The 24,293-nt window shown below is 41.6% G+C and overlaps 1 protein-coding gene and 1 long non-coding RNA gene across 4 annotated transcripts in view; one reads left to right on the forward strand and one right to left on the reverse strand.

Annotated features, from left to right (window-relative positions):
* The first annotated feature begins 3,418 nt into the window (after positions 1 to 3,418).
* On the forward strand, positions 3,419 to 11,983 carry LOC122458969. The gene is made up of 3 exons (XR_006279353.1): positions 3,419 to 3,576; positions 8,913 to 9,180; positions 11,675 to 11,983. It is a non-coding gene; the product is annotated as an uncharacterized LOC122458969 (long non-coding RNA).
* SNX10 (sorting nexin 10) overlaps positions 5,618 to 24,293 on the reverse strand; it is a 77,314-nt gene continuing 58,638 nt past the window's right edge. For all 3 annotated transcript variants that reach the window (XM_043509138.1, XM_038390884.2, XM_043509139.1), the window contains exons 4-7: positions 20,888 to 20,988; positions 19,889 to 19,987; positions 8,855 to 9,070; positions 5,618 to 8,427 (exon numbers count right to left, since the gene is read on the reverse strand). In XM_043509138.1, coding sequence (XP_043365073.1) covers positions 8,346 to 8,427; positions 8,855 to 9,070; positions 19,889 to 19,987; positions 20,888 to 20,988 — 498 coding nt within the window. In that variant the 3' untranslated portion in view covers positions 5,618 to 8,345. The remainder of the gene's footprint in view (positions 8,428 to 8,854; positions 9,071 to 19,888; positions 19,988 to 20,887; positions 20,989 to 24,293) is intronic.

Consider the following 24,293-nt stretch of genomic DNA (forward strand, 5'->3'; position numbering starts at 1 on the left):
CTGCTTAAATCTAACTGTATTTTTGGTACCACATTTGCCCCCTGTCAAATGTTGTGGTTTCACAGCCATATTTGCCTATTTATAATGCTGTTCTCTCTCTTTTGCTGTTGTGCAGAAGACCCACACAAATAAAAAACAGACCTAGTGCACTGACTATGCTGGGGAAACACTGAAAGTGACTAGATACAAAACTTGCTGTCAAATGCACAAAGTAGAGAAATCAGAAAAAAGGGAGAAATATTTTTTCCTTAATGTCTTTCAGTAAATTGTATTAGTAACAATAGTAGATAAAAACTTTATAGACAGAAAATGTGATTTTTAAGTAGATGGGGTCTGGTTCAGTGCATTTAGTGTTCCTTCTAAGAACTTTATTGGTTTTCTGCGCAATAATTTATGACTTGCCAAGGAAAGATAAAAGGTCTAAGACTGTTTTCTTCCAGATATAAGCTGGAGTCTGGATACCTTATTATTACATTAGTGCCCAGAGACCACAATGGAGATTGAGGCCTTTTTATGCTAGACACTGTGCAAACACATAATCAGAGACAGTCCCTAAATAGGGAAAACAGACAAAGGGTGGGAAAGGCAGTATTATTATCCTCCATTTTACAAACAGGAAAATGAGGCACAGAAGAATTAAAAGCTTTGCTAAGGTCACACCGGTAGTCTGTGGACACGCCAGAAATTTAACCTAGATCTCTTGATCCAATCCCTTAAACATTAAATCACCTTTCCACACTGCTTACGAGATAACTCATAAATTCTGCACAGAGGGACTAAGGCACATATTAAAGTACAGGCACCTCAACAGATTCATTATTTTTGCCCAAGACTGTGTGTAGCCCACTGTCTAGGAGACAGTAAGTGTGCTCCGGAGAAGGCCAGCCTGCATTATGAGTTGCCCTAGTGCTCACTTACAATTAAAGCATTGCACCAACTCCCTTTTGGCCTAAACCTAGAATCTCCTGGCTTCTGCAGTCTTTGACTCTCAGGCTCTGTGCTACAGGCAGAGAATGTTTTGCAGAAACACCTGCCTCCTCACATTTTAAACCTTAAACTTCCCCCAGAACATCTTCAGCCTGTGGCCTTGTCCTCTCCCTTTAGCTCCTGGTAGCTGCACTCTCATTGTGACGGGTATTAAGGTTTTCATTCAGCTGCAGATGCTTGGGACCTATATAAATATTAGCAGAGTGAGCAAAAGGGCCACTCTTCCCTACACCACTAGGATAATATCTTCTCTCCCTCCCCACACACACACACACTTTTTTTGTCTCCCCTATCACCCATTATCCCTTTAACGCGGAGCAGGGCTGCTGATTACAAAAGAGGCAGTTTGACTCCAGCAATAGGTCTTCTTCACTAATCCTCACTGTCATAGAAATTCCAGCTGCTGCAAGAATAAGAGGTTCAATCCATATTTGCCAGCTCTAATATGAAATCTGTCAGGGCCCAAATTAATGAGTTCCAAATTCCTTACATCACGATAACAGGTTAAGACTGGTCAATTAATTACATAAATCCTTCCCAATTCATTGTGCATTTGCAGGCGAGATTGTGTCTTACATTACTCCATGACACAGGGCCTTTTGGCTCTTGTTGTTCGGCAGAAAGGCCCCCATTTAAAGGCAGCCTGCCTGCCACAGTGAAGTGTTAAATGTCACGCGTTAGATTTTCACTTTTCTGTAATTGCTTTTGTTAAAAAAAATAAATTAATTCAAGGGCTTAGAGCTGCTATGTGTGTATGGAGGGGGAGGATTAAGGAGTGGGCCCCTCAGAAAGCCATTGTCTCTCCTCACACAGAATCTAACACCCCAGCAATAACTGCCACTGCACATGGGGAAGGTGGATCTATATGTATTTTGTAGCGATGGATCCTTTACCTTGGCTAAAGAGATGCCCAGGTTTGGGAATTGGCTGGGTTGTGTGTGTGTGCGTGTGTGTTTTAGATGCAATGAACTCATTAAGCTCTCTGTGTCTGGTGCATACTCTGTAATCTCCACCTTTTGGGAGGGTCCCATACAAACCAGAAGGGCCCTGTCACCCACCACAGAGATTTAATGCATTGTTAAGAGGGGCTGGGGAACAGATTGCTGGAGTCGAACGTCCCAGAGAAGGGCAGGTGGCGACGGCTCAGCTTTGGGCTCTGCTCCCAGCTCCTTCAATCTTCCCGTGCGGGCTCTCAGCCTGGCTGCGCCTCCCTCCGGCCGCTAGGTGCATTACACACAGAGGTACCAAGAGGTCTCTAGGCCCAATCGGGTCAGGCAAACTTGGTGCTGGGAAGCAGGGCCTGCCTCACGCCCAGGCCGGATAGAGTCGCCCCATCATGCACAGAGGCGATGCTCTCTCTTCCCAGCAGAGTCTCAGACTCTGCACTCCCATTGCAGGCACTAGGTTTTCTAATCTAATGGAAAGGAAGGACTGACCAAATTGCATTGGCTTGTTGTCATGTGAGCAATGCACAGAGGTTATTTTGCTATTCTTTTACTTAAAAACGAAAAACCCACCTCACAAAGCATCAGTTTCTTCCAGTCCCGGGGGAAAGAATTCATGGGGGCACAAGTGTCGCGGCAACTAGATAAAGCCATGAAGATGTGATGGAAGGTGGGGATATTGAGGGCAGCAAACAGGAAAGCGTTGGCCATGCTCTGGTAATTGCGTGGATTGGGATTTGAAATGTAACTGCAGAGAGGAGCAGGCTACCCCAAAACGAAGGGGGCGGCACACTCCTAGCGGATCACGCACTCCCAGCTACCGCTCCTGTACACCCTCCCCCCCCCCCGCCCCCCAAAACCCCACGTTTCCTCCGGCTCGGAGCCTCCTCCGGCCTGCCCCGAGGAGCCCGGCCCCCTGGGGTTCTGCAGAACAAAGACTCCCATCGCCCAGTGACTGGCAAGAGAGGCAGCCTCCCTGCAGCATCCCATTCTCCCAGCCCGGCTCCCACGCCCGCGCCTCCCTCCCAGCCTTTTGTTTTACATTCATATGGGGGGGGGGGAGGAAGGAGGAGGAAGATACATTTAAAAATAAATCAGCAGCGCCCTGAAAATGTCCGATCCCTGCAGAGCTCCCCAGGCACCCCCCTACCACGCTCCTCCAAACTCGGCTTTCTTGGGGGGTTGAGGGGGATGCTGCTGCTGCTGCTGCTGCTGGCTTCCCCCCCCCTCCCCCCCGCCGCGCGGCAGCATCTCCTGGTGCTTTTGTATTTTTCAAGTGGGGGCGGGTGGGGGTCCAGACCCAGAGCTCATGCACGAGACTTTGGGGCTCCGGCTCTTGGGGCGGACAAGCGGCAACTTGCTGCGTCTCCCTCCCCTCCCTTTTCCATCCCCCCCTCCCTGCCTCCCCCGCTGTTGCTATGGGTTGCGGTTGCTACGAGTTACCGGATCAAGGCCGGCCAGCTTCTTCACCTGACAAACAGCCCCCGGCAGAGCCCGGGCGCACGGAGGCGCCTGGAACACACACTCGCGCGCGGGGAGGGAGCTGCCGCGCGAGCCCCCTGCACACACAGTCAGTCTGTGCTTGCAGCTGCAGGAAAAACTACAGCAAGTGGGGTGGGGGGGAAGAGAGGATGAAGGCCCTGAGGTAAGAAACTAGCAAAACTCAACTGAAAGGGCTGCCAATGCTGCCTCCAGGAGGAAAGACAGGAGGCGATGCGGGGGGGGGGGGGGGGGCTGCTGATGACTCGGCACTTGTTGGAGTAACTGTTTGCCTCTTAGCATGGAGCCAGATGGCTAGTGAGGGGAATTTATAAAGTTAGGAATTCATGGCAGGAAAAGGTAGTTTGAAAGCTTCACAGGGGAGAGCACAGGCAATGAGAGGAGAGCAGCAGGCGCTGGAAGAGTTTGCGCTGCTAGATCAATTGGTGGCAAATGTCAAAAAACTGGTGGAACTGTGTTCCTAACAATCAGGAAAAGTTTTAGTTACAGGATCAGTTAGTGAAAGGTTTGCCGTGTAGCATTCTGTAGGCAAGGGGAACTGCTTACTAAGATACAGCTACAACGAGAGAGCAAGGTTTTGGAAAGTATATTTGGGTTGGGAAAGTTTCTGATTTGCAGGTTTTCCAGGAGATGTGCTCAGCTTTGCCTTAGTACTTGCAGTGATTTCCTCATGGAACTGGAACAGTTTTGTATTTGCCAAACCGAGGATGACGATTTTAAGTAGTATATATTGTAATTGCAAACTTAGATTCTAGAGGTATCCTATCAACAAGGTATTATTATTTAACTTTCCACGAGCAATCCTACAATAAAATAGCAAAACATAATATAATATTAGGTTTCAGAGTAGCAGCCGTGTTAGTCTGTATTCGCAAAAAGAAAAGGAGTACTTGTAGCACCTTAGAGACCATAATATAATATTGTATAATTGCTTATGGAAAATTGATAGGATTAGGAATACTTAGAAATATATACATATATATTATGGGTATCTCACAATTCAAGAACTCTAAATGTTCCAAACCAAAAGGAGTATTTTTGGTTCCTGTTATAAAACATAATTCAGTTATCTTCTAAATATGGTTTATTCAAATAGGCAAAAAAGCAGTTTAACCTGCAATGGAATATTTTTAATTTTAAGAGGAAAAGTCTATTTTTCTTTAAGTATTAAAGGCCTTTCATGAGAAGAATCAGTCTTGACAGTGGAAGTACTGAATTACATTTTTGTGTTTAAAAGAAAGAGTGCAGCATTGTAAAAGTAGTTTAACAACAACAAAAACCCAACCTTTTTGGGATAAACATTGATCATCATTATTGATCCTACTACTGTTGTTATAACTACTTAGAAATGTATGGTTTTATTTTACCCAGTCCTTAAAAGGGTTGCTAACTTTACATGCTTCTTGTATTACAAACAGATAATATCACAAATATAATTGGATACTTTTTAATATAGTTCTGAAAACCTATCTTCAACAAATCACAAAAATATTTCTAGAAACAAAAATGCACAGAATTTGGAAAAGGGGAGCACAGAATTTAGAAATGTGTGTTGAGAAAATAACTGTCAAGTTTCTTACTCTTGTTTATAAAAACTGAGCTGTCTGTTATTGAATGAATTATTTTCTTTTAAAAGAGGATTTTTGTTACCTTGTTTATAGAAATGTTTCAGTTGCATTACGAGTAACAGGTTGTTGGAATGCTGATTTAGAATATCCTTGAGTTAAATATGCATTACAATTCAAACATATAAATGACTGGGGCTATTTATGTTTGTTTAACAACACAGCAAACACAAAAATATGTGAGAAACAGAAAACAGTGGAGAGTTACTAAAAGTCATGAAAAAAATAAATTAGGAAATGGATTTTAAAAATAAAATAAATCTCATTTACAAGTTAAAACAGAGCAATTTATTTTTGTCATTTAATTACTTAAGAAAGTTCTATTTCTACTAAACTTTCTTATAGAAGTGTAAGTGTAGCAAAGCAGCAAAAGAGGAACAATTAAAGTGATGTAAGATTTTGGATGCAGGAGTGGCACATTCAAAATCCTGACTGAAAAACTAGACAGAAATGTCACTTATAGTAAAATACAACAAAAACCAAGAATCAAAACCTCAAAAAGATGTTTCTTGTAGAAAAACAATAGTGGACGTAGTGCTAAAATCACAACATACACTAATCAAAAATTTTAAGAAGTTTTATATTTAAATTTCACAAAATAAACATAGCCTAAAACATTTACAATGTTTACAATTGTTTTTTCTTGCTACATAACAAACCCTAGAACAGAATATTCATCATCATTTAACATGAACGTTTCCACTAATACTAGGTATACAGAGAACTCAAAAGAGTAACATTTTAAATTAATTTCCATGAAGAATAGGAAGAAGGTAATGTAATAGATTTTAGAGCACAGATATAACTTGTGAAGAGTGTGATAAAGTTAATAACAATACAATTATTATGATCCCAAGTATTTATCACTGAAACAGGCTGCTTTGCAAAATCTCCTTAATACACAAAAGACAAGATCCCTGAATTATAGAAAGTAGTCACAAAGGTTCTCCAACTCTTACATTTGCTTTACTTTTAAACAGATAGTCAGGATGAATGTTAGCAGGCCACAAAGTGTAAAGTGCATTCAATGATCTAGTTCAATATTAAAACAAAACAAAACAAAATTAAATCCAACCCCCAATAGTATGGTAAACAAAGTGATAATTAATTTTCTTCTCTAAAAAATTATTCCAGTTCTTAGTTTTTGTTCATTTCAAGATTTTTTTCACTGATGTTTTGGGCATCTTTGCTAAATAATAAGTCCATCAATGAGGCAACATATTCCAAAAAAAGTCTGCACTTTGCAATAGCAACTATCTTGCCATGATAACTTGTTGCTTTATTAATGCTAGTGCTGTGATATGAAAATATTTTGTTGACTCTTCTACACACAAGCAGAGATGGCAACTAGATATATTTGTGCAATTCAACAAAACTGAGCAAAAGAAACGGATATTTATCTTATGAAAGTGCTACCATGAAGAGAAAACTGGGTCAGCGTAATTACCTAAGAGATGAGATGTTATCCTCAAGCTCTTAAAACACACCTTTCTAAAACTATACATATTCCCAGCTGGATGATTTAAAAACACATCCACACTAACTTTTATTAGCTGGCCAATTAATTATACATTGTTTCTGTAATTCACAGGTTAAAAGATACTAACTACCATATCTTTGTCAGAGACAAAATCCATACTGGACCTGAACTTGCAGCACTGAAATCCAGGGGAGTTTTGCCATTATTTCAATGGGAATAGGATCAGACCCACTGCCTTGTTTTTAATAACAGTTAAACATCAAATATAAATAAACACTGAAACATTTTTATGTTTTTAAAGCAGTTCTTTTAATGGGTTTCAGAGTAGCAGCCATGTTAGTCTGTATCTGCAAAAAGAACAGGAGTACTTGTGGCACCTTAGAGACTAACAAATTTAGTGGGTGACACACAGGAGACCATTCTATTCTTGCATTTTTTCAATGGTTTCTTCCTTGTATTGACAGGCTCTGGGACAAGCCAACTCATAGTTGCTGCTATAAAGAGCAAAGCAGATTATAACAAATGTTTGTGGTTAAAAAGTTGTGTCCAGGCATGCCATTTGTGAAAAAGTCAATATTTCAATGTGTTTACTACAGTAAAAGTGAAATAAAAAACTCCAGTTATTTCAGTTTGTACCCAACAGCTTAGCGTTCTATATTTGAACAATGTGTTATAGCTATGTGACTATCAGCCTTTTGAAACAGGGCCGTCCAGAGGATTCAGGGGGTGTGGGGTCTTCGGCGGTGGAGGTCCTTCCGCTCTGGGTCTTCGGGGCACTTCGCCGAAGACTTGGAGCGGAAGGCCCATTGCCACCGAAGACCCGGAGTGGAAGAAGCGGCGGCAGGTTTGCGGCAGCGGGTCCTTCACTCCGGGTGTGTTCAGCGGCACTGAAGGACCCGCCGCCAAAGTGCCGCCAAAAACTCTCGTGGGGGCCCCTGTGGGGCCCAGGGCAAATTGCCCCACTTGCCCCTCCCCCGCCCGGGCAGCCCTGTTTTGGAAAGACAGTTTCACTTCATTTAAAATATTAACCTAGAACAACTTAGCTAACATTTTCAGACATAGGTCCCTCAGTTTGATACCTAGAGTGAAATGTTGGCTCCATTGAAGTCAGTGCAAAATGCCCATTGACTTCAGTGGGGCCAGATTTTACGCATGATTTTCACAGGGAGGGAGCAATCATAGCTCCTACTACGTTCCATGAGAGCTGACGGTTTTCAGCACCCCTGGAAATCATGTCACATTTATTTATGTGCCTAACTTTAGGCATCTATGTTTGAAAATGTTGGCCTCTGGCTCTTGTGCATGATAAGAGCAAGTTTTCCATAAATATTGGAGAAAGTCTATATCTCCAATTGTCAGCAACAAATAGCACAGATTCTGTTTTCCTTAAGTCACCATGCTATTTTAAAAAGTTAATACTGTGGTCTATATAACTTCATTACCAATGTTACACAACTGTTTAGAATGAAACTTCTCTGGTATAAAGATCACAAAGTTGCTTTGAGTATATTTTAATTTGATACACAACTTTAAAACTAATGTAAAATAGCTTTATTTTTTAAGATCTAAAATACATCGTCACCCAGGGAAATATTTTATCAGCCATACTTGGCAATAAAGCACCATTAGCCCAATATTTGTCAAGATTTTAATGGCTGCATAAACCTAAATATAGTAGGCGACATGTAAATATAAATCAGTGCAATTTAATAAAAGCAACAAACAAAGAAACAGTTTCAAAGCTGTTTGAAAATTGAGAGAGAACACATTATTTTGCTGGTCTTAAGATGGCAATATACAAATGATTTTTCAGGATTCTTCGGGGACTGTGCTTGCTTTACATCCACGTGAAATGCTGTCATCACTGCTGTGTCCAAGCCTGGAGGATGAACTACAGAGAAGGGGAGGAAAAAAAATAAAAAATAAAGAAAGGAAATTGGTTTTCACAACACACTCAAAGCCTGAGTAACAGAGGAGAACTTTAATTATCTCCAGTCACAAAGAGAGACAGGAAATTTGGACTTTTAATTAGCCATTTGGAGTGCAGTTGGATATTTTTTTTAGCAAGATAATTTAAACGCGAATAATTCAAGTCTGACTAAATGAAATTCACATAATCAGAATGCAGATAATTGAATTTCTACTGCATTCATTAATTCAGTGTGGAGGTGTGTGTGAAGACTTCTATGATGAGCTGTCACAGCTCAATAAAATCTCAGTCAATTAATTTTTTCATTATCTTAGTATTACATCAACAAAAAAGTGAAGTCTGTGTATGTATATATGTATGTATATCGGAATGTAAGGAAGAAAATAACCTCTCTGAATCAGAATCTGCATCATTTTTTCCTCTCTTTCTCTCTTCCTCTTCAATAGGAAAACGTCGTTTCAAAGAGGCAAACTTATGAATCGCATCAGCAACGGAATATTTTGTTTGTCCAGATACACAAGCCTCAATATCTTCTGGACTTAGCTGAGTCTGTAAGAAGAGGTGAAGTCTACTGTCCGAAAGCAATAATGCATTTTGTAGGATCCTTTAAAAAAAGAAAAACACACAATTACTAGAACAATTTCTCAAAGGTGTCCGCTTTTAAATGAATCCCAAATTAGCTTCAGAATGCACTGCACATAATAAAATGATTAGGTATGTGTTACCTTTTTATTACATTATCTGGAATTTTAGGTGAGTAAAAATATGAAGCTAATAGTTAAGAACATCTGTTTTAAGAATAACTTCAAGGGCGTTTCTTCCATTTAACCATCTGTTATTACCATGTGGATCAATTAATGATTGTAAGGGGGGCAAAGGCACATGCACTTATGGAAATTTGATCTACATTCAAGAATTGTCTACATTTAAAAATACTAAACTATTTTAAAAATTCAATTGTCTGATTTCTCTTGGGGGAGTGGAAGAAGGTGAAGGAGTTTAGAAGCATGAAAACTCAGGACTTTGACATACTTGTGAAATGGAATGCATGTGCACCAACAAAAACTAGAAGTACATATTTACACTTTTACAAATTTATACATATTTAAGGGACAGTAAAAATGCCATTGATGTACATTGATTTAAATCTGCTTATAAAATGTTTTCAGTAAGTTCTGACAATACTCTTCATTTTAGCTGTTTTTTGAAAAAGTCTATCTTCAACAGCAGTTTATGTTTGTGAAAATAAGCCTTCAAATGCATTTAGCATAACCTGTTTAATCATGTGAACTGTGTAATCCAAGTACAATGCATTCAAAAAAACTGGAAAATTAAGAGTTTCTCTACAAGGACTGAAATCTGAGCATTAGCATTGCTACTCTGAAAATGCAACGCTCCTGCAATATTTGTATAAGGAAGGAATTGCACAATAGATCTATTCTAACATGATCAGCAGACGACAATAAGGGCCTATTCCTACAAAATGCTGATGTGCATGCATAACTTTACTCATGGGAGTAGTCTTTTTGAGCTCAATGGGAATACTCAGCATTTGCAAAATAAGGGCCTATGACACTAACAACTAACATTGCGTGCAAATTTACTGCAGTATATTTAAGCAAGCCAGAACCGTTCAGAATTAATGTTCACCTACTTACAAATATTTAAGTTAGTTTTTAATTATCAATATCTTTTCCATTTATTTGGCAACATTACTGAATCTAATCAGATACAAGACAATAACATAAGAACTGGTGAAAGCAAAATAAATAAATAAAAATCAACTGTATTATAAATACCCTAATTAACATGAAGTGTATAACAGACTGGTTCTTCCAATTTTAACCATGTGTTTGGACTGTAATATTTTAAATATAAATGAACTCTGAAAACTGTTCTCTATTGTGACCAATATACTAATAATATTTAATTATTGTAATATACTTAAGGATTTCTGTCTTTATGTTAAAGGAAACAAAATGAAAACAGACCTATAATATAAAACTTTAATTTTTGGGGTATTGTGTATGTTTGCACACACACTTGAAATTGATAAGTTTGCAATAATGAAAAATATTTGCAGTGGCCCATCATGATCTATCACATTCCATGTGAAATTATATATATCTGAGAGAGTGGGGCTGCAACAGAGATTACTTTTGGCTACTGTCCAAGATAAGGCCATTTTAAAACATTGATAAAACTCAGCTTTTATTCTGATAGTTTTCTTAAAAATAGACATCACAAATAGTCTTCCTTAAAATCCATGCATACAAAGTATTAATGCACAGTACATTTAAAAATATCTTCTCAGTAACCCAAAAGAAACCACCTAATAGTGTACAAAAATGAATCAAGCCACAGAACCTACAAATCCACATACCTCCCTCCTCGACAGCAACAACTTCATGAATATAGTTTGAAAAGCCATCATTCATTGGCCACTCTTCGTCAATGTGAAATCCCAAACAAGAAATGACACAAACATGAAACAAAAAGGAAAAAAAAAACCCAACCATACCATACAATAAATACAGATTTATAGTGTAAGCACTAGAGGTGTAAACTCATTCCTTTTGTTTGTTTCCTTAAAGTAAATCTTACTGGAATTTATGTTCCAGGTTTAAAAACAGATAACAGTGAGGAGATTCACATTTTTGCAATACTAATGTCTGCATTTCTAATTCAGAGTAATATAGTAAAAAGCCAGCCCATTAAATTCAACGTGCATAAGCTTTAGTCTCCCTAAAGATTTTCCTGTATTGTACCTTCAGTAGCTTCCTGCCACCCAGGCTAAAGTGCAAGTAACTAACTGTTCATGAGATTATGCTATACTTGCAGCTTTGTTGCTGTTTGAAATGTATTTTCTTTTCTTTATAAAATAATGGGTAATCTTTAAAATTGATCTTAGATGGTTTGAGGCTTTACACCACAGAAGTAATGAGCACTAATGTCAATGATATTGGACACAAATTCATTTTAGTTTTATTTCATGTCCACAGCAATTCTACTAAGCCTTGAACTGCTGAAGCACTATTATTAACTTGCTGGTAACCTAACACATGGGAACAGCAAACAAAAGTGATAAGAGTACAAGTTGATCAGAACCTCAAGGCTACTGTCCTTTTTCTGCAGCTATAATTCAATTTCCAATTATACTGTACATTGGACTCATTATTTCACAGTTATTTTCTCTTCTGCTTAATAGTGCCATCTGGAGGTTAAATGAGTGAAGAAACACAGAGGAAGAATTAGAGAAAGATGTTCATTGAACCAATCACACACACTACCTCTATAAGGGAAAACATTTAAAGTTCTTTACTGACCACTGTAAGCCAACACGTGAGCAGTCATATAAGCACTCTTCACCTAGGTATGCCCTTGGAATGCCTGGTCTACTCTTTAATTGAGAAATGACAACTTTTGCTTTTTTCCTTCTGCACCAGCCACTTATATTGCTTGAAGGATGTAATTAAAAAGGAATCAAAATGAAAAATAAAGTGTCTGCACTATCCAAGTTCTAACTTTTTTGTTTTTATATTCAAAATATTCATACCTCCAAACAAGGACATGCAAGCTTCGTCACACGTTGTTGTTAGTATTGGAGAATATTATTATTACAGTAGCCCACAGGGGCCTCAACTAGGTTGGGGCACCATTGTGCTAGGTGCTATACAAGCACATAAAAAGTGACAGTCCCTGCCCCAAAGACCGTCCAGTCTAAACGACAAGACGTGACATGTAGATGTGACAAACAACTAGGCAGGAAGAAGTGGAGGAGGCATGGGGAGGTAACATACAATTAGGATGCTGCAGCACTGACTAACCATGTGTGCAATTTTTAGCCAATCAGCAATTACCACAATGTTCAATGAACATCAGCCTGTTTATTATTGCAAGTACCAATACAGGAACAGATTCTGACCTCAGCAGCTCTGGTATAAATCTACGGTAAATGAGATCAAAATCTGGCCCACACAGTTAGTTTATAAAAAAAAAATCACAGCTCACGCTGATAATTCTAGTATCACTTGAAAAAACTGAGTAGGCAGATTTAAAGGAAAGTCAAACTTTTCCTATGCCTACCTAGGATAGAAATTAATATCCTAATCCTGCAAACCTTTCCCCATGAGTAGTCATTACTCTCACATAATAACTTCCTTACATGAGTAAGGGTTTGTGGAACCAGGCCCTACGTTTGAATTAGAGATAATAAAATCTTTTTTATTTGTTGTTACAAGAATCTTTGTTGGTAAGCAGTGTTGGTAAAAATTTATAATATCTCAACCTTTACAGAAATGGGGCATAAAATATGGAGTCTTGCAACCCGACCCAAACCCAATGGGACCTAACTATAGGTATTGGGTTCAGGTCAGTTTGAAGATGAAAATGAGTTGACATGCTTAGATTGGGTTCGGGTCAGGCTTTAAAATTAGGCCTGAGCAGATTGGGGGCAGGCGCAGGGTCACAGGCAGCCATAAGGATGACTTGGCAGGATGGTGGTAAACAGTCCTTTGTCTACATGGGTCAGTGACTGGTGGAGGTGCTGCCACCAGGAGAGGTGGCGCTGTATTTGCATCAGCTGCCTTAAGACACACACACTGCGGTTCAGGTGCGAACAGAGAGAAACAACATGTCTGGCTGGGACCCCACACCAGGCAGTGCCTGCCCTGCACCTCACCCCTCCTGCCCAGCAGGAGGCTTTCATGGGGCTCTGCAGATAGGTACTCACCCTGCACCACCCCTGGGCCCATGCACCTGCAGTAGGGCCAGGCGAGAAGTGGTAGCGGAGGAGAGAAGGGGAGCTGCCCTGTGCCTGCATGGCAATGGGTCTCTCCTGCCGTGTGGCTGCCCTGGCTGGGAGTTTGGGGGACTGAAGCTCCACTGAGATATGGGCAACCCTGGGCTTCTTGGGGCAGCTGCAGGGGAGAGAAGGGGTGTGGGCCAGGTTTCTGAATGGCAGAAACAGCTGGGTCTCTTTGCAGCATCCTGGACATGCTGCTATGCTAGCTCTGGTTCCTGCCGCTCCATCCCTGACCTTGCAACCTGACATGGCCTGACTATAAAAGGGTCAGGTCAGTTATGAAAATGACGTGACACTCTCAGATTCGGGGTGGATTCAGGTCAGCTGTGGTCTAGTTGGGTTCAGGTTGGCATTTAAAATTAGACCCGAGCAGACCTCTAATAAAATTCCAATTGATATACAAAAGCAAGCATATAGCTTTTGAAGAGATGCTGTATGCTACATGGGGACTGTTCCCTCGCCCAAGCTGAAGAGAGAACATTTACAAAAGGCAAAACATGTGGTGTGTCTTATTTGGACAAAGGCCAAAATCTGGTTTTCCTCAATGTGATTTTATTAGGTATATTATACATTGTTCTGCTGGAGGAGAACAGCATATGGCTGAACAGTACAACTTAATCCTAACTAAAGATTTCCTGTATCTACTGTAACCTAATACAATGACAGATGCCCACTTGAATGTGTGTGGAAGGTTAACACTCTGATTTCGTTTTCAGCAAATTTACTCTGCCCATTTAGATCAGATCATGAGAGGGGGAAAAATAAAACCTACCAGAAACAACTGATCACAGCCTGTGTTCTGGTGCCCTCTATTGAACACACACACACACACACACACACAGATTCAAACATGGAGAATGGTGAAATACAGGCCACAGTCAAAAAAGCTCTATTTCCTCCTTTGCAAAATGTCCTATATTTCTTCATACTTTTTATAAAAGAGTAAACAGTACTGATAATAGGCCAGTGTGAAAGGCAGCAGGTGCTACCTGGGAATACGAAAGAGAATTTAACTAAATAGAGCAGCTACAAGGGCTGCCGGATCCCATACTAAGTGTTACTCACTACAGCACAGCTCATCAAATTTGAAATATTTGGAGCATTCTATTAAGAATAATGCTAATAGAAAGATGGGGCCCAATTCTGCATCACTTATTAGCCTGAGTAAACCTTATATGTAGTCAATGGCCCTGGTTCACTATTGTCCTGTACCTTGTGTAGTCATTTATTCAGTGCAAAGTGAGAGTAAAGTACAACCAGATCAGAATAGTAATGTTTAATCCACTTTGCAGTGATGCAAATGACTACACAAGGTACAGGGCAAAAGTGAACCAGGCCCATTGGGACTACACACATAATATTTACGCATGCAAGGTCGGGAGGCAGGATTAGGAACTGGTTTGGTGAATCAGCAGTGGACTTTTTAAAACATTATTTAAATCTGTTTCCATATTAATCTCGTCAGGAGATGTAATATTAAGCATGTTTCCCAGTTGTAATTTTCAGGAATAGCCACTCTCAAGAGATTACTAATAGATATTTATCTTTTTTTCTAAACCACACATTGGTATGAGCAAATAACTCCAGTTTCATTCAAGTAAAGCAAAATAGTGGAATGCAACTTAAATACAATAAATTGCTTTTGATAAATACATATTGGAGTTATTATAAACAGGAATGCAAATTATCATTTTAGGTAATTTTAGGCCCCAAAATTAAGTTTTGTGCAGAACAAATGGGTGAAAAGGAAGAGGGTCTAACAAAACTTAGTATTAATAAAGATAATTTCTTGATTTTTTTTCAATTCAGTAATAAACTTTTTTGTTTGAATTTAAAGGAGAATTCATCAGCATCACAATACAATGTCTTCAGGAATATTTCCAATGGGAAATGTGTAGTTTTCCTCATTCCCAAAAAGCAATCGATGACTGAAAATTAGCAATCTGACGTCTAGCTAATGAAGGCAGAGTTCTGAAACATTGAACTTGACAGTAACAAGGACTGAGTTATACAGTTCTTTTGTCAATCAAAATGATAATCCCCTATAAAACAAATGGGATCAGTGCTGGAAATATATGATAAAGCCAGATTCATCTAACCTCAGCTTCCAACATGAATTATAATGCTTTACTTCTGTTTCAAACTAAGGGTCAAATCCTGGCCCTGATTTATGCAGCAGGAAGAGCTGCAGAAACCCTGTATGTCTAAGTAACTAGCTGTTCACAGAGTTAACTAATCCAGAGGATGGTGTGTGGAGGTGGGGAACAACAAAGATCCACATCCACTCTCCAGCTGGGTAGTACAGAGTGCTTCAACGGCGCGGGGTAGGAACCTCATGCAAATGAGCCTCCTCTCCCCACCAGCCCGCCATAAATTCTCGCCCCTCTATCTTCCGTGGGTGCCCTGGGAGCTGCTGCAGTAACCTTCCCACACAGAGAGGTGGATGGAAGAGAGGAAAAAAAAAAGAAAAGAGCTAGAGATGGTGCGTTACGTTTTCAAAAGCAACTATGTGATTTAGGAGCATAGGTCACATTTTCAGAAGAGACTTAAGAGCCTATGATTCAAGGAGGGTTTTTGAAAATTTTACCCATGGCCCCATCTTCCTCAAGCTGGTTAGCACGTATGGCTTGTAATCCCTGTTCTGCTCACTCCCAGAAGCCGAGGGGGGGGAGGCAGAGAGAGGGCAGCAGCACTGTGTGTCATTCTGCCTGACAGGCACCTGTCTCCTTGCCCTGGCTAATAGCTCACTTTTGCTGTTTTGGCCTGTAGGGTCCATTCAGTTTCTCCATGACTGATTTCCCCTACTGCTCCCCCTGGAACACTGGAGGCACCAAACTGCTGTGTGGGGGTGTATAAAAGGGCAGAGCATCTGCATAAGTGCTACCTTGCTGTCTCAAAGGATGTTCCGTCTCCCACAGGAAGTGGTTGTTTACAGATGCACAGCCTGGCGGCCCTGGGGAGCTGCTGAGGGCTCTGTGCTATAGGCACTGTGGGGCACAGAATTTAGACCTAAAGTACTAAGCAATGTCAAAAAAAAAAAAAAAGTCCATAAACGTACATAAAATCAAGGCAGAGGAATTTGAAAGGCCCCAGACTAACCATATGTCAGTGCCACTATTTTAAATTGTTGGAGCATGTGTCATATGAAAAAAATCTGCAGTGATCCAGTGCTGGAATTATGCAGATCTCACGCTTGTCAATGAGTCACATCAATGCAGCTTCGGGGAAAGAATTCATGACATTTTGTTCCAAAAAAAGAAAAAACCCACAATCTCCAAAATAGAGGCGTCCAGAGCAGCATCCTAGTTCAGCTAATGGAGAGAACTTTTCTGCAAACTGGGACATCTGACATTCCATCCAGCGGAGGGCAGCGCCACAGGATGTCAATGCCAAGCCAATTTATCCTAACACAACCATATTTTACAAACTCCTTTCAAGTCTAGCTTTCCCCTGTGGCTGAGAATGTCTGGGAGAATGATGCCACCTTTCATGCAGCAATGAAGCACAAACATTTAAATCATTACTATAAGAGGAAAAACCCAGTTTAAAAACTTTGATGCACTGAACACTAATCATTTTAATGTTCACGGAGCAGCAATGTGCTTGAAATGCTCAACATTCTCCTATCCCAATACTCAGTTTAACTACAAGTATCCAAAAAGCTGAAAGAAAGTACATTTCTGTTTTAATGTCATTTCTGGAAACATAGCCACTGGATGGAAATACTCTATGTCCTGTAATAAAAGTCACTTTGGAGCAGTTTGGGCTGATCACCATTCCTATAGGTTTCATTTTAAAATTAGAGTATTTTTAAAAATAACAGTTATCCACATCATGGCACAGAGAAGGCTGAGAGCTCACACATGGATACCTGAACCACCACAGGCTTTATCCAAACCATCAGTATTCCCAACTCTTGAGTTGTTTTTAATCAGTGAGGTTGAGGGGCAATCCCTAGATCCTCCTCCATTCTCTGTATTACTGTCATGTACCCTCAAGCAGTATCATGACTAAAGTCCTGGCCAACAAAGATTAGATATGACTCTATGCAGGAACAGACAAGACTGATGGGGTCACTGTAGACACACACCCTCTCACCAGTTATTGAGCACACTGCTAACACAGATTTTCCAAAACTTGCTCTTCCAAAACTAGGAGCAAAGCAAACTCCGCTTAAAACTACGAGACACTGGCCAGGAAGAGCATGCGCCAAAAAGCATAGTAACTTGCTTAAAAATTCCTGCCTTTGCTACTACTAGTAGAGGTCCACACTGGTAAGTGCTACGGAGACTGGCGTTGTAGCTCTCATGTCATCTACTCATGCTCAGAGTAGCTCTAATCAAAACAATGGTTAAAAAGCTCGTGGCTGGTAGCAGCCTGACTTCACTAGCGCTCCTACCACTGCAGCCACAAATGGAGCTGCACCATTGATAGCAACGGTAGGACATTTTACAAATGGTAGAAAAAGCCACAAGATGGTACAAACATGGTTGGTCTAGTGCAGAGGTGGGCAAACTATGGGCCCGCAAGCCGTTTTAAGCTGGCCCGTGAGCTCCCACTGGGGAACAGGGTCAGGGCCGCACCACGTGGCTTGGCCTCGCTACAGCCGGGATGCTGGGTCGGGGCTCCAGCGCTCTGGCCAGGGTCAAGGCTGCACTATGCAGATCAGCCCCACTCCAGCCAGGGCACTGGGTCGGGGGCTGCTCCGGCGCTCCAGCCGGGGCGCTGGGTCATGGGCCGCACCACGCAGGTCCTGGAAGCCGCAGCATGGCCCCGCTCCGGCTCCTACGTGCTCCAATAGCCCCCTCCAACATGCCAATGGGAGCTGCAGGGGCGGTGCCTGAGGATGAGCAGCGTGCAGAGCCACTTGGCCACCCCTCTGCATAGGAGCTGGAGAAGAGACATGCCACGGCTTCTGGGAGCCATTTGAGGTGAGGTAAGCGCCGCTTGGAGCCTGTACCCCTTGGAGCCTCTCCCCATGTCCCAACTCTCTGCCCCAGCCCTGATCCCCATCCCGCTCTCCAAACCCCTCAATTCCAGCCTGGAGCACCCTCCTGAACCCCAAACCTCTCATCCCCAGCCCCACCCCAGAACGCACATCCTCCAGCCGGAACCTGCACCCCTTCCCGCACCCCTGCCCTGATCTCCCTCCTGTCCTCCGAACCCCTCGGTCCCAGCCCAGAGCATCCTGCTACACCCCAAACTCCTCATCCCCAGACCCACCCCAGAGCCTGCACCCCCAACCAGAGCCCTCACCCCCTCCCACACCGCAACCCCAATTTTGTGAGCATTCATGGCCTGCCATACAATTTCTATTCCCCGCTGTGGCCCTCAGGCCAAAAAGTTTGCCCACCCCTGGTCTAGTGGCTAGAATGCTAGGCTTGGACTCAGGGGACCTGGGTCCCAGCTCTGCAGCTAGCTGCTGGATAACTTTGAACAGGTCTCTGTGCCTCAGTTTCCCCATCTGCAAAACACAGATAATGATACTAACCTCCTTTGTAAAGTGCTTTTGAGATCTACAGATGAAAAGTGTTGTATAAGAGCTAGGTATTATTAAGCAGCCAGAGTGTTGAGCTAAATGCCATATTAAAACCATTCTTAAAACCTTTTTCTAGCTCAGGTTGAAGCCTAGCCTAGGAGGCTATTTCAAAAAATTCTTTTGCTCCATCCCTTTAAACAATGTTTTCACAAACCATGTCCCTTGCGAGAAGAGACAGGGCCTGGTTCTACTGTCCAAGTCTACATTGGAGAAATTTATCAAACAAATTTCCACTGGTGGTATCACCAGTTCAGGTGAAGGAGCGTTGGTGCTGGTGGGAGATTATTTTGATCACTGTTTTAGTTATGCTTGCTGGAATAAAACTTATTTGGCAAAGTGGTAAATATGGTGCCAACTGTGAGATTGCCTTATCTACACTAGGAGACCCAAACATAGGTATTAACCCCAGCTCAGCTAAACCAGCTGTAGTAATAGAGGGATTTTTTTAAATGATTCCTTATTTCAGAGAAAAGAAAAGGAGTACTTGTGGCACCTTAGAGACTAACAAATTTATTAGAGCATAAGCTTTCGTGAGCTACAGCTCACTTCATCGGATAAATTTGTTAGTCTCTAAGGTGCCACAAGTACTCCTTTTCTTTTTGCGAATACAGACTAACACGCTGCTACTCTGAAACCTGTTATTTCAGAGAGTTTCCCCAAGCCCACTGTGTTTAAGCAGAGTTTTCTAGAGAGGTGTTATCACTAGTTTCCTCACCACTGTAAACCTGTTTCTTTGTTTAAACATAGTTATCTCATTCTTGAAAGATAACAGATTTTACCAGAAGAGCATTTTTAACCAAAATAAGGCCATGAAATAATTTAAACACTGTGATGCTTCACAAAAATGCCAATTTCTAATCAATACACCGAAATGTGCAGAACTTCAGCTGAAATTTGGTAGCAACAGTTCAGCTGAAGTGGTATATACAAAAACGTGTCCATGAGGGACAGAGGAAATCTAAAAGAGCAATATATAATGCTCGCCACAAGATGGCTCTCCTGTACAAGAGATGAGCTGTCTAATACAGCAAATTAGTGACTTCATTAACAATAAAAACACACTAAGATGCAGTACTTACTTCTCAAGAAATTCTTGTAGGCCCTGTCGACGATGGTCCACATGATGGGGATTATTCATATTAAAAAAGGGAGTTTTAGATGGCAGTTCAGGTAATTGGCTTTAAAAAATAAAATACAGAGTTAAAACCAAAAATGAAGTGGCTGAGAAAAATAGTTTATGCGAGTGATCTAATTTTAGGAGGATAAATTACAACATCAGGCCAAAGGAAAAAATATCTTGGACAAATATAAAGCAAAGCCAGTCTCTGATGAATGGAGGGAAGAGAGAGAGAGAGAAATGTATCTTTGTGTACACATTTTATCATTTTGGGAGGTGCTCAGATACCACAGTGATAAGGACCATATGAGAACCTTGGTATACAGACACCTAGACTCCAAGGATTAACAGTTGGGTCAGGAAAATGTAGAACAGTGTAATTTACATTTTTGTTATCTTTAATGGCTTATCAAGAGCACTAGCTGTTCAAACTTGTATGCAACAAAATACAAGATTAAATGCGTTAAGCCTTACTAGTTTGGGGAATAGCTACCAAAAGATAATGGTGGAAGCCCCACTACTTGAGATGTTTAACTCCAGGCAAGGCAGGGGTACGTCTACACAGTGATAAAAAACTGTCAGCTGGCTTGGGCTCTTGGCTGAAAAATTGCTGTTTAAACATTCAGGCTCAGGCTAGAACCCAGGCTCTGGGACCTTGCAATGGTTCCAGCCTGAGCCCGAACAACTACATAGCAATTTTTCAGTCTCAGAGGCCAGGTCAGCTGGGAAATTTCTATTACTGTGTAGAAGTACCCGCAAACCACTAGAAAATATATTGTGGAAAACAACCTTGCACTGGTAGGGTACAGAGTATATGGGCTAAAGTCTTGCCCAACTCTAACTTATATGATTCTCTAGTAATAGTTCAGAACAGATAAAACCCTACCTGTGTGTGTGTCAGAGTATTAAACTTGTATTTGATGGAAGAAGGTAAATTTTAAAAAAAAAAAAAGTCACTCACAGTAGCACAGCATTCTTCTGAAGTCTCTGCCGCAGCCATACAAATTCTCGAAAGCGTCGTCTAACACAAGACGTTTTCCTTGTAAAGCACATGCTATTTGTCTGTTGGGAAATGAGACTCACTTTACCTGTAAATCCTTTGGACTTAAGAAAACAGCATAGATATTTGATACTAAAAAAAGGTACTGAGAATTCTGTCCCTGAAAGCTGAAGGACTGACTTCTATTCAGTACAGTATAATAGTTATGTAAACAGTTGTATCTTGAACCAGATCAGGATCAGTTTCTAACATCTCAGGGAAATATATTTTTCTTCACTTTGTTTAGAAAGCAAAGAATGATCAGAATGAAGACATCAATTACATCAGGTGAAAAAGTTTGTCAGAAAATGACTTCCAACAGAAAACTCCAATTTTTGCATTAAAAAAAAGTTTTTTTTAAAAAATAGCTCTGGTCATTACCTTGCAAACACTTACTCCTTCCAATCATGCATAGTCCCAGTTAAATCAATAGGTAGAGCCTTGCAAATCCATGGGTATCCACTTTATATCCATGGACTATATCTGCAGATACCATTGCAGATGCAGAAAGGCTCTAACAGGAAGAGCGGGCAGGCAGCTGTGAGGAACCGCGGCGCGGATCCTCCCCCTGCCTTGGGAGGAGGGTCTTGGGGTAGGAGCAGGGGTTGGGGTCATGGGCTGCTCGGGCCCCATGCCCAAGGCAGGTGGAGGGTCCACCACAGCTCCGCACAGCTGCCTGCCAAGCTGTGTTATGGCTGGGCTGCGGCTCTGAGCTACCCCCTTCCCGGCCGGAGCCCAGTTGGGGAGAGCTGCGCTGGCAGCTGTGGAGACCTTGGGTCCCTCCACATGTCCTGGGTGGGGGGCTGCTTGGGCCCGCTGGCTATGTTCCCTGTAAGCTGTGTCTCCATCCAGCAGCCTTCTTTGCACAGCGGAGGCGCTCACGGAACCCACCCAGGGACCTGCCGCAGCCAGGGGAGGCCGCAACCTAGCCCAGCCCCCAACCTGCTGCGGCCGGGGCGCCCTTCCCCTGGCCCCAACTCTGCCACAGCAGCCCTCTCCTGGCCTGAACCCAGCCCCAGCCTGGACCTGCTGGGGAAGGCACGCCTATCCTGCAGCCCCAGCCCCAAAGCTGCTGCGGTGGGAAGAAGCGCCTCTTCTTCCCCAGCCCAGGTGCTGCTATGGGTAGAGAGAGCTGAGGGGAGTCCTCTCTCCCCACCATAGCCCAGAGCACCCTTCTGCACCCCCTCACATCACCTTCATATTGCTTTATATAACAAAATTCATTCCGCACACGGGTGGGAAAAATTTGAGGGAACACTGCTCCCTACCCAGGATAGGTGGACGGTCCATCATGGCTCCCCACAGCTGCCAGCGCATCTCTCCCCGACCGGGCTCCAGATGGGGGTGCCTCGGAGCCTCAGTCCAGCCCCTAGTGTAGAGCTCTGCAAATCTGCGGATATCCGCATCCGCGGATAATTTTTGTGGATCACATGCGCAGGGCTCTATCAATAGGACTAGCATGAATACTTGCTACACAGGGAAAAGCAGATGTAATGATTGGGCCCTTAGTTACCAGTCACTTGATTGTTTGCCCTTACTAAGATGAATGCTTTCCTCCCAAACACAAGTAATAAGTGCTGACAGGCTTGTGGCTTTATTTAGCAATCATATGACTTTATGCTCTCAAACTCTTGCCTCAATATTTGAGTAATTATGCAAGATTTTTTTAATTTATATTTTCCACCCCAAAAATAAGAAAAGAAAAAAAGGGAGGGAAAAGAAAAGAAAGGAATGGAGCAGGGAAGGAGAGGAGAGTATTATCTCAGTTTCCATCCACTAGGAGTTAATCAAAGACTTCTAAAAAGTCAGACCAAATCTGTTCAAATCTGTTTGAGGTACTTCTTCTCAAAAATGTTACCTGCTCTTTAGCTGCCAGGTCAGCCCAGTTGCTGAGCCAAGCTTCTAGCCCTGGAGGCAGTCTGCCCTGCCACCTAAGCAGTATGAGTCGTTTGGCAACCAGCACTGCTCTAGAGAACAAGTTTTCCATGAGTTGGAGAGTTTCCAAGATGATGTGATATATCCCAAAACACAGTTTTGGGAAGTAATTTTTAAAGAGATATCTATTATCATATTAATCCTCCTGCCCACTTCTAGCCAAAAGGATTGTATTCTGGGACAGTCACAAAACATCTGAGCTCTTGGAAACCCACATCTCCATCAGCAGTTTCTTTTGGCAAGGTACTGTAACCTGTGCAGTGACCAGTGTGAATAAAATATAAATTTTCTATTGAATCAGCCTTAATTATAGATACATACAGTTTTTAATGCTTTGCAAGGTATTTCTCTGTTGGCTAGTTTTCAAGAATATATACAAATCTTTGTTCAATGCTTGTCGCTAACAATCTAAATTAAGAAGGGGTTTTTGGGCCACGAAGTCATAAGAAGCTATAACTGATCAGGTGAACCTATGGAGTGCTCTCCATATCTGCAACAATTCTGGAGCCTCTAGTGCTTCCAGCATAACAGGATCAAATAAATCCTTCAAGAGAGTCTTAAACTGCAGGTAATGGCAGATAGCTGGACAAGGTATGGTGTACTGCTGTTGGAGTGCTTGGAATGGCAGAAACTGAACCTCTGAGAGACCCAAATTATCCTCTTATGCATTCACTCTGTCCACATTACCAGTTTCTTGTCAATTTTCCAACAATGGGCTGCCCCAAAGTACAGCATCAATGTGTGACAAAGGATGTAATTTCACTTTTCTACCAAAGTGATCCATGTTTGTCTGGTAGCACTTTACACTCAAAACAGTAATAGGCTGAACCCAGTAATCCTGCCAACATGAGGGGATGGAAGATATTTTTTCATACATCATATTTTTCAATCTCAGGATCTAGATTGAGGAAATTATTATAATCCCTTCAACGTTTCATACAACAAAGTGTGGTAATGGAAGAATAATCAGCAATATTTAATTAAATGAAACGTATGGCAGATTTAGGATACGACAGAATCACAATTTAAAATGTATCCTTATTAGAATGCAGTACACTAAAATTATAAGCATTAAGAAAAACACTTAAAGTACCCAGATACCACAGAGCTGGGCACAATATAAATGTCTAGCCACATTGTCATAACTGTGTAAAAGTTCAATCAAATAGCTTGATAGATAAAACAGCTTCAGGAATTTTGATTATGAAGCAAATAACTGGATTATTCATTGAAAAGAGAGTTTTATAAACACTGATGCTTGAAATCCAATAGTTTTTCTTACTATGATAAAACCAGAGCCTATGCAAAGTCTGCCACATCGGTCGTCTTGTTAAGAATTTGAACCAGGAACAGTATCTGTCATAGAACAGAGCATACTAGAGCACACAAATGT

This window comes from Dermochelys coriacea, chromosome 2, assembly GCF_009764565.3.
Source record: "Dermochelys coriacea isolate rDerCor1 chromosome 2, rDerCor1.pri.v4, whole genome shotgun sequence".
NCBI classification, from domain to species: Eukaryota; Metazoa; Chordata; order Testudines; family Dermochelyidae; genus Dermochelys; species Dermochelys coriacea.